Raw genomic sequence first — 11,336 nt, forward strand, 5'->3', positions numbered from 1 at the left:
TGAAGGTTGTTTTCCTTGGCAACGTGTTAGGTAAGAAATTTACGACAAACATTTATGATCAAGAAACAAATAATGTTTTTGTGAGATATATAAGACCCACAATTACGACAGAACTTTTTTAGATGAAATGGACCTCCAATTACCTTTATATTTTTATTACGTTTAACATTTTACTAAACCACACCAATCAAGAAAAAGCCTTTAGTTTGAGCACTTTGAACTAATAGGTTTATTTGGTAAAGTAAGCTCTTAATCAAATTTTAAAGGTTCAGATCATTTGCCATTATCACTTATCAGCAATGAGGAGAAAGCCTCCATTTACAACGTTGAAGTTGTGGTTGATTGGAGCTTTATACATTATCAGAAATGTTACAGCTCAAGCCGTTATTCAATCTGATACCATTGTCAACGGTAACAATCCCAGCGGATATGAAAATGGTTATATTGTTTTAGGAGGTGCATATCTGGCATTCCAAGATATGAACAGTGTTCCAATGTATCAAACGGTTAGAGTCGACAAAGGTGGTGCTCTTTACTATGTTAACAATAACATGAAAGGATTCTCTATATCATCAGCTCATGCTTTCACCGTGCCATTCGTGTTTCGTAATGAAGGAACAGTGGTAGTTGACGACAGACATAGTACATCTCCTGGTTCCTGGACAGTTAATAGTGGTACTTTTACTAATACAGGGAATATGATGTTTACATCCAGTCAAGGTGATACAATTGGAATTTATGCAAGTTCAATAACAAATACAGGCGTTATCTATTCTAAGGGTACTAGCTCAAGCAAGCCACAACAACTCAAAATAAGTAGTGGTAATAGTTGGATCAATACAGGTACAATTTGTCTTGCAAACAGTACCTATAAGTTAAGTAAGTCCATTCAAGGTGGTGGATGTATATCAGTTGGTGAAGGGTCTGTTTTCAATATCTACAGTTATGATATGCAACAACAAACAATCTATTTATCGCACCCTTCCTCTGTTGTATCCTTCAGTAACGGCCAGAATGTTGCTGTCCATGGTTTAGGTAATGGGAATGGGTTTTTGTACCCAGGTGCTCCTATTCAAAAGGTCACATATAACTCCTTGACAGGTATTGCAACATTCACAACTGGTATAGCAAGTTTACAACAGTTTACAGTACCTATTGGCTTAGGGTATAACCAATCTGAATTTGAAATTATCAAAAGCATTAATATACAAGGAACAAACTATAATAACTACAACTATGTTATATACAAGGGACCACCACCAAATTCAGCACCATCGGTATGCCAGCCATGTGTGGAAATTCCTTTGTTTACCTTTAAAGTTCCTGAGGCTTATGAAACCACCAACGACATTGGATTCACAGAAACAGTATCATTTTTCTCTACGTATAACTCTAACAACCTGCCCATGATTGGTACCACAACAATATATTCACCCCCTAATGTGTACACCTTAACAAGATATAACGAGAGCACAACCGAAACTGATATAGTCAGCAAGGTTACTGGTGTTGATTTTAACGGTTCCCCATTTGCTTATTACACGACGATCACTGTCAAAGGAAAACAACAACCTGAAGTTGTAACCAAAACAATTACAATAACAAATGATGATGGAAGTAAAAGTACTATTACTACAGTACAAAGTAACAACGATACTATTAACTCATCTACATCTTCAGTGCCATCTGCGTCTGTGGAAACAATTTCATCAATAGATGGTGAGGGGATGGAAGTTACCGATATCATTTCCCCAATCATTACAACAAATTCCGATGGTAAACCAACAACAATATTTACCACCTACCCATACGATGATGGTGTAGATAAGACTGTCATATACACAAATGGTGATGCTTTACCTACTACTGTTATAATTTCTCATATTACAACCACTGGTGCTAACGGTCAATTAACAACTATAGCCACAACTTATCCAAGACTGCCAAATGAAGGTCCAGATTACACCACAACAACTACCAACAGTCAAGGTCAGGTTATCACTGAAATAATTTCACATATCACAACAGAAGATGAAAATGGACAGCCAACAATAATTATAACAACAATAAAATCCTCAAAAGAAACTGATGATTACACCACTGTCGTGACCAACGCGGACGGCTCTGTCGAGACCGACATTGTCTCCCACATCACCACCACCGACTCCGACGGCAAGCCTACCACCATCGTCACCACCTTCCCAGCCCCAGCTGCCAGCGGTGCTGACTACACCACTGTCGTGACCAACGCGGACGGCTCTGTCGAGACCGACATTGTCTCCCACATCACCACCACCGACTCCGACGGCAAGCCTACCACCATCGTCACCACCTTCCCAGCCCCAGCTGCCAGCGGTGCTGACTACACCACTGTCGTGACCAACGCGGACGGCTCTGTCGAGACCGACATTGTCTCCCACATCACCACCACCGACTCCGACGGCAAGCCTACCACCATCGTCACCACCTTCCCAGCCCCAGCTGCCAGCGGTGCTGACTACACCACTGTCGTGACCAACGCGGACGGCTCTGTCGAGACCGACATTGTCTCCCACATCACCACCACCGACTCCGACGGCAAGCCTACCACCATCGTCACCACCTTCCCAGCCCCAGCTGCCAGCGGTGCTGACTACACCACTGTCGTGACCAACGCGGACGGCTCTGTCGAGACCGACATTGTCTCCCACATCACCACCACCGACTCCGACGGCAAGCCTACCACCATCGTCACCACCTTCCCAGCCCCAGCTGCCAGCGGTGCTGACTACACCACTGTCGTGACCAACGCGGACGGCTCTGTCGAGACCGACATTGTCTCCCACATCACCACCACCGACTCCGACGGCAAGCCTACCACCATCGTCACCACCTTCCCAGCCCCAGCTGCCAGCGGTGCTGACTACACCACTGTCGTGACCAACGCGGACGGCTCTGTCGAGACCGACATTGTCTCCCACATCACCACCACCGACTCCGACGGCAAGCCTACCACCATCGTCACCACCTTCCCAGCCCCAGCTGCCAGCGGTGCTGACTACACCACTGTCGTGACCAACGCGGACGGCTCTGTCGAGACCGACATTGTCTCCCACATCACCACCACCGACTCCGACGGCAAGCCTACCACCATCGTCACCACCTTCCCAGCCCCAGCTGCCAGCGGTGCTGACTACACCACTGTCGTGACCAACGCGGACGGCTCTGTCGAGACCGACATTGTCTCCCACATCACCACCACCGACTCCGACGGCAAGCCTACCACCATCGTCACCACCTTCCCAGCCCCAGCTGCCAGCGGTGCTGACTACACCACTGTCGTGACCAACGCGGACGGCTCTGTCGAGACCGACATTGTCTCCCACATCACCACCACCGACTCCGACGGCAAGCCTACCACCATCGTCACCACCTTCCCAGCCCCAGCTGCCAGCGGTGCTGACTACACCACTGTCGTGACCAACGCGGACGGCTCTGTCGAGACCGACATTGTCTCCCACATCACCACCACCGACTCCGACGGCAAGCCTACCACCATCGTCACCACCTTCCCAGCCCCAGCTGCCAGCGGTGCTGACTACACCACTGTCGTGACCAACGCGGACGGCTCTGTCGAGACCGACATTGTCTCCCACATCACCACCACCGACTCCGACGGCAAGCCTACCACCATCGTCACCACCTTCCCAGCCCCAGCTGCCAGCGGTGCTGACTACACCACTGTCGTGACCAACGCGGACGGCTCTGTCGAGACCGACATTGTCTCCCACATCACCACCACCGACTCCGACGGCAAGCCTACCACCATCGTCACCACCTTCCCAGCCCCAGCTGCCAGCGGTGCTGACTACACCACTGTCGTGACCAACGCGGACGGCTCTGTCGAGACCGACATTGTCTCCCACATCACCACCACCGACTCCGACGGCAAGCCTACCACCATCGTCACCACCTTCCCAGCCCCAGCTGCCAGCGGTGCTGACTACACCACTGTCGTGACCAACGCGGACGGCTCTGTCGAGACCGACATTGTCTCCCACATCACCACCACCGACTCCGACGGCAAGCCTACCACCATCGTCACCACCTTCCCAGCCCCAGCTGCCAGCGGTGCTGACTACACCACTGTCGTGACCAACGCGGACGGCTCTGTCGAGACCGACATTGTCTCCCACATCACCACCACCGACTCCGACGGCAAGCCTACCACCATCGTCACCACCTTCCCAGCCCCAGCTGCCAGCGGTGCTGACTACACCACTGTCGTGACCAACGCGGACGGCTCTGTCGAGACCGACATTGTCTCCCACATCACCACCACCGACTCCGACGGCAAGCCTACCACCATCGTCACCACCTTCCCAGCCCCAGCTGCCAGCGGTGCTGACTACACCACTGTCGTGACCAACGCGGACGGCTCTGTCGAGACCGACATTGTCTCCCACATCACCACCACCGACTCCGACGGCAAGCCTACCACCATCGTCACCACCTTCCCAGCCCCAGCTGCCAGCGGTGCTGACTACACCACTGTCGTGACCAACGCGGACGGCTCTGTCGAGACCGACATTGTCTCCCACATCACCACCACCGACTCCGACGGCAAGCCTACCACCATCGTCACCACCTTCCCAGCCCCAGCTGCCAGCGGTGCTGACTACACCACTGTCGTGACCAACGCGGACGGCTCTGTCGAGACCGACATTGTCTCCCACATCACCACCACCGACTCCGACGGCAAGCCTACCACCATCGTCACCACCTTCCCAGCCCCAGCTGCCAGCGGTGCTGACTACACCACTGTCGTGACCAACGCGGACGGCTCTGTCGAGACCGACATTGTCTCCCACATCACCACCACCGACTCCGACGGCAAGCCTACCACCATCGTCACCACCTTCCCAGCCCCAGCTGCCAGCGGTGCTGACTACACCACTGTCGTGACCAACGCGGACGGCTCTGTCGAGACCGACATTGTCTCCCACATCACCACCACCGACTCCGACGGCAAGCCTACCACCATCGTCACCACCTTCCCAGCCCCAGCTGCCAGCGGTGCTGACTACACCACTGTCGTGACCAACGCGGACGGCTCTGTCGAGACCGACATTGTCTCCCACATCACCACCACCGACTCCGACGGCAAGCCTACCACCATCGTCACCACCTTCCCAGCCCCAGCTGCCAGCGGTGCTGACTACACCACTGTCGTGACCAACGCGGACGGCTCTGTCGAGACCGACATTGTCTCCCACATCACCACCACCGACTCCGACGGCAAGCCTACCACCATCGTCACCACCTTCCCAGCCCCAGCTGCCAGCGGTGCTGACTACACCACTGTCGTGACCAACGCGGACGGCTCTGTCGAGACCGACATTGTCTCCCACATCACCACCACCGACTCCGACGGCAAGCCTACCACCATCGTCACCACCTTCCCAGCCCCAGCTGCCAGCGGTGCTGACTACACAACTGTCGTGACCAACGCGGACGGCTCTGTCCAGACCGACATTGTCTCCCACATCACCACCACCGACTCCGACGGCAAGCCTACCACCATCGTAACCACTGTTCCATGCACTGTATGCTCAAGCAACGCAGACTACACCACAGTTGTCAGGAAGTCCAACGGCAGTGTTGAGACCGAAGTTGTTTCCCACATCACCACCACCGACTCCAACGGCCAGGTTGTAACCATAACTACAACTGCTCCATGTACTGAAAACAATGGTAATGGTGACTACACGACTGTAGTGACCAACTCCAACGGCAGTGTTGAGACCGAAGTTGTGTCTCACATCACCACCACCGACTCCAATGGCAAGCCTACAACTGTTGTCACCACTGTTCCATGCACTGTATGCTCAAGCAACGCAGACTACACCACAGTTGTCACGAAGTCCAACGGCAGTGTTGAGACCGAAGTTGTTTCCCACATCACCACCACCGACTCCAACGGCCAGGTTGTAACCATAACTACAACTGCTCCATGTACTGAAAACAATGGTAATGGTGACTACACTACAGTTGTCACGAAGTCCAACGGCAGTGTTGAGACCGAAGTTGTGTCTCACATCGCCACTACCGACTCCAACGGCAAGCCTACCACCATCGTCACCACTGTTCCATGCACTGTATGCTCAAGCAACGCAGACTACACCACAGTTGTCACGAAGTCCAACGGCAGTGTTGAGACCGAAGTTGTGTCCCACATCACCACCACCGACTCCAACGGCAAGCCAACTACTATAACCACTACTGCACCATGCTCTAATTCGGAATCCCACGTTGAGAACCAAACAACTTCACCAAGCATGCATACCACCTCACTTGTTGGTTCTGAAAACGGTGTTAGTGCTAAGACTGTCAATGACAAGCCTAACCCAACTAGCGTTACAGAAGTTGCTCTAAGTCAAGGCACCACATCTAATGCCGGTTATTCGACAGACCAAGGTAGCTCTTTGGAGATGTTTGCTCCTACAGGAGCTTCTGCTGTTGAAAGTGGCAATAAGGTGTCCCAGACCCAAACTGCCTCCATCTTCCATGGTGCAGGTTCTACATTCAAGATCAAATTTAATACCATTCTACTATCCACATCATTGACTATCTTGATTCTGTTAGGCATGGCTTAAGCCGACTATTATCTGAATTAAGATAATAATTGTGCTAAATGCACGTTCGTTGAATCATGGATATAACTTTACATGATGTTTGTTTTATTAATTAATCACACTACTATTGGGGGAAAGCAATGGCAATGCTATTATAGTCTTAAGGTCATATAAAGTTGGAGAGATCCCCTAATTATCTAGTTCGTTATGCTGCAACATTCATTTACTCTGCTGGGTTTATTGTAATCCAGTTAGAATTTGAATATATTTTTTAAGGAGTTTTTATATTTATGTATTTGTTATAATAATAGATATTTTCTCTTTGATAATATGTTTTTCATGTGTTTCTGGACCACTGCTGCCGAACATGGGCCTCTGTTTAAATGAAAACTGACAAGTTGCGAAAAACGCGAGATGTGAGCAGTGACGGTAATCATGTGAGTGAGAGTATGTATAATTGTACGAGAGGGAATATTTTTAAATATGTTGGCATTTCTCGTAGGTGTTGAAGTTCCCTAAAGTTATCGAAACACAACTGGGTGACACTTTAAGTTTCATTGACGTTACCAAAACATGTAATTTATTTAATACACCTTCTTGCCTCACCCATATCAATACTATAATATTAAGAAGTGTATTTATAGGTGTCCAATTAATAATCCCCATACTAAAAGATATGTTTTAAAACAATCATTTTGATCAATGATATGTCTCTATCAAGGTTCGGTGGTCAAATTGGTTCATCATATTTATTCAAGTTACTCTAAACAAATCAGTCACATTAAAATATACAACCATACATCCCAATAATGGATGCCGATCTTGTTGTTCAACTATTTCATAGCATGTTGATATTCATTAAGATGGCCAGTATATACAAACAAATTAGCTCATTATCGCTAGGGCAACTTGACAAACTCTATATTTAATAAGAACTGGCATCATAAAGGTTGTATTTATAGTTGGTTCTACCGAACAATTGATACAGATTCGAAGTCCACAGTACTCTGCAGTTGTTCAAGATTGCATCATTCAATACTTACCACAATTGTTAAATCGAATCGAAGAGAGTGGAGGTATTTAGTTTACAGTGTGTGAGCTATAGGTATTATTCTCTTACGCACACATGGCTTAATATAAACCAATAATAGTTTTGAAAGACTTGTACAATGAATTTACAGGTCGTGATACTATTCATATGTGGATATTAGAAAGTTTCTTATTTGAGTTCGAGAGTACATTGTCGATGAATTGAGAGTTGTGATTCCAGACATAGTATATTGTTTTGCTCAAGGATTTTGATGTGAATTTCAATCCAAACATTGTACATTATTCTACGGAGATTGCATGCATTGAGTCTGTATTATATGAGTAAAGTAAACTACACGGCATATTTCATATAGATAACCTAACCTGATCTCCGTGCAACTGAGGACAGCTGATTGGCATGAGGCATGTATTATCGAACAGTAGCTATAAGTGTGAATTGTTCTGAATGGAATAATTACTAACCTGGTAAGGTATTAATGTCGTGTCTGAGAAGGGTTGTACAATAGAGTTATTCTTTAGTTTCGCTGTTAAAATATGGTTAAACATCTCAATTTATACATCAAAAGGATGCCACTTACTTATATCTTTTGCTAACTCTCTTAAAGTAGTTGATATACGGAAACCACGACTGTTTTGCAAATGTTTTAGGTAAAGCTGTGTGTTTCCACACCTATCAAGTTTACGGACGGAAATTCAAAAGTAAAACATGTTGATTAAGTATGTTCAACCTTGAACATTAATGCTTTTAATTTATACCATGTATAATTATCTATCTCCTCATTTACCTACCCTCCTACAGAAGACCTTTTGTGAGATGGTGGAATCACAGTAGCATGCCACTGTCACGTACTTTGTTCCGGGTAGTAGGCCAAGCTGAGCCTGCAAGTCCAGATATCTAAGTTGCGAAAAACGCGAGACCTTGCATTCTACGAGACAGTCGACAAAGCAATTTGATTTACCCAGCCCCGTTGAGAGTTGCGAAAAACGCGAGATGTTGTGTTCAACGAGGCGTTGTTGAAGTAGAACAACCACTCTGTTCTAGAACAACAGTTCTTCCTGAAATGTTGCAGTTCATCTGAATGAATCTGAACTCTGACCAAGATTCATTGATAGGATTGATGGTGGGAGTTAGACATACAAGGTTCACATTGAGATGGGATAAAACTATCTATATATTAAAATAGTAATGTATTACTGTAATCTTGTAAGAGTGGAAACCTTTGAAATACTCAAGACTTTTTCTACTGTAATATATCATTGGTTGAATACTATGCAGGAGGATGAAATGAACAATCCAGTCTATTTTATGAGGTTTTCTTGACTTTCCCATATATGCCTTGATCACTTGTCACCAGTATTTACTTTATCAACATTTACTTCACAATGATCATGAGATGACGTTGCTATCATGATGTAGTTATTATGACTTGGTAGGATTCCCATATATATTCCTGAAACAATGAATTCCTCCACAACACAACACACATCAATTCAATATCATGTGTGAATTTATTGCTTATGAATACGAAAATATCTGTGCAGTACTTTTACCAGACTGTTACTTTTCTGTGAAGAGCATTTTTGTTCGAGACAAAAACATCTTTGGAGAACAGATTTTCATCTTTTTTAGGGTTACATAGGGTATGGTAAAACTCTTAGGGCTATATTAGGGTTTGTGTTTCATTCATTTGTCTGGGTAAGTAGGGTTTATAGTTGTTACAGTTAGGGTTAATTAGGGCTGTGTAGGGTTCCAGAAATATATATTTTGGTAATGAGGAGAGGATTTTTGGTGATAACTCTAAGGTGAGCTATCATGAACATGATAATGTGCACCACAATGAGTCCTGAATATCATGTAGATAGATTAAAAAGTTCACTGTACATATTTCATGCCGTATATCTACATTCATGAAAAGACATTTGTAGAGTATATGATATGTCCATATATATCTAAGGCTCCACTATAAATAGGATTCAAAGTACTAGATAATACAAGATCCAAATGACATATGAAAGAGAATAAGAGCTATAACAATATCAATCTATACCTTTGAATAAATGATTAAATGTCTTTGTAGAATATAAAACAAATATAATACACAGAAATGTCCCTAATGATAGCATTAATCTGTTCAGTAACAATAAATGACAATGAATACCCAAAGAAATGGTATACGGTGTATATTTCAACTACATGATGAATGATAATTTAAAACTACCAAATATAATTTAATGAAAGTGTATTGTTTATAGTTTAGTATGTAAATGGTGTCACATATAACATCTTTGGGATACCTGATATTTGTGTAAAGTAACTGTCATATGATCAGTACCAATTACCAGTTATTTATTAGAATAATAACTGAAAAACATATAATAAAAAATATGCAAAATATTATGGTTCTAAAGCAACCTAAAATATAGGTAATGGAGTGTGTTGTGTATTCTGGGTGGAGTGTAGTCTGGGTGGAGTGTAGTGTGGGTGGAGTGTGGTGTGGGTGGAGTGTAGTGTGGGTGGAGTGTGGTGTGGGTGGAGTGTGGTGTGGGTGGAGTGTGGTCTGGGTGGAGTGTGGTCTGGGTGGAGTGTGGTCTGGGTGGAGTGTGGTCTGGGTGGAGTGTGGTCTGGGTGGAGTGTGGTCTGGGTGGAGTGTGGTCTGGGTGGAGTGTGGTCTGGGTGGAGTGTGGTCTGGGTGGAGTGTGGTCTGGGTGGAGTGTGGTCTGGGTGGAGTGTGGTCTGGGTGGAGTGTGGTCTGGGTGGAGTGTGGTCTGGGTGGAGTGTGGTCTGGGTGGAGTGTGGTCTGGGTGCTGTGGGGTCTGGGTGGAGTGTGGTCTGGGTGCTGTGGGGTCTGGGTGCTGTGGGGTCTGGGTGCTGTGGGGTCTGGGTGCTGTGGGGTCTGGGTGCTGTGGGGTCTGGGTGCTGTGGGGTCTGGGTGCTGTGGGGTCTGGGTGCTGTGGGGTCTGGGTGCTGTGGGGTCTGGGTGCTGTGGGGTCTGGGTGCTGTGGGGTCTGGGTGCTGTGGGGTCTGGGTGCTGTGGGGGGGTGCTGTGGGGTCTGGGTGCTGTGGGGTCTGGGTGCTGTGGGGTCTGGGTGCTGTGGGGTCTGGGTGCTGTGGGGTCTGGGTGCTGTGGGGTCTGGGTGCTGTGGGGTCTGGGTGCTGTGGGGTCTGGGTGCTGTGGGGTCTGGGTGCTGTGGGGTCTGGGTGCTGTGGGGTCTGGGTGCTGTGGGGTCTGGGTGCTGTGGGGTCTGGGTGCTGTGGGGTCTGGGTGCTGTGGGGGGGGGGGGTCTGGGTGCTGTGGGGTCTGGGTGCTGTGGGGTCTGGGTGCTGTGGGGTCTGGGTGCTGTGGGGTCTGGGTGCTGTGGGGTCTGGGTGCTGTGGGGTCTGGGTGCTGTGGGGTCTGGGTGCTGTGGGGTCTGGGTGCTGTGGGTGCTGTGGGGTCTGGGTGCTGTGGGGTCTGGGTGCTGTGGGGTCTGGGTGCTGTGGGGTCTGGGTGCTGTGGGGTCTGGGTGCTGTGGGGTCTGGGTGCTGTGGGGTCTGGGTGCTGTGGGGTCTGGGTGCTGTGGGGTCTGGGTGCTGTGGGGTCTGGGTGCTGTGGGGTCTGGGTGCTGTGGGGTCTGGGTGCTGTGGGGTCTGGGTGCTGTGGGGTCTGGGTGCTGTGGGTCTGGGTGCTGTGA

The 11,336-nt window shown here is 47.9% G+C and overlaps 1 protein-coding gene across 1 annotated transcript; it reads left to right on the forward strand.

Moving 5' to 3' along the window:
- Positions 1-299: 299 nt before the first annotated feature.
- Positions 300-6,635, forward strand: GVI51_J11781 (uncharacterized protein; the record flags this gene model as incomplete). The annotated part of the gene is made up of 1 exon (XM_065626636.1): positions 300-6,635. One exon carries the CDS (start codon positions 300-302, stop codon positions 6,633-6,635), a length of 6,336 nt encoding a protein of 2,111 aa, XP_065482708.1.
- Between the last annotated feature and the right edge of the window lie 4,701 nt (positions 6,636-11,336).

The sequence above is a fragment of the Nakaseomyces glabratus genome, chromosome J (assembly GCF_010111755.1).
Source record: "Nakaseomyces glabratus chromosome J, complete sequence".
NCBI lineage: Eukaryota > Fungi > Ascomycota > Saccharomycetes > Saccharomycetales > Saccharomycetaceae > Nakaseomyces > Nakaseomyces glabratus.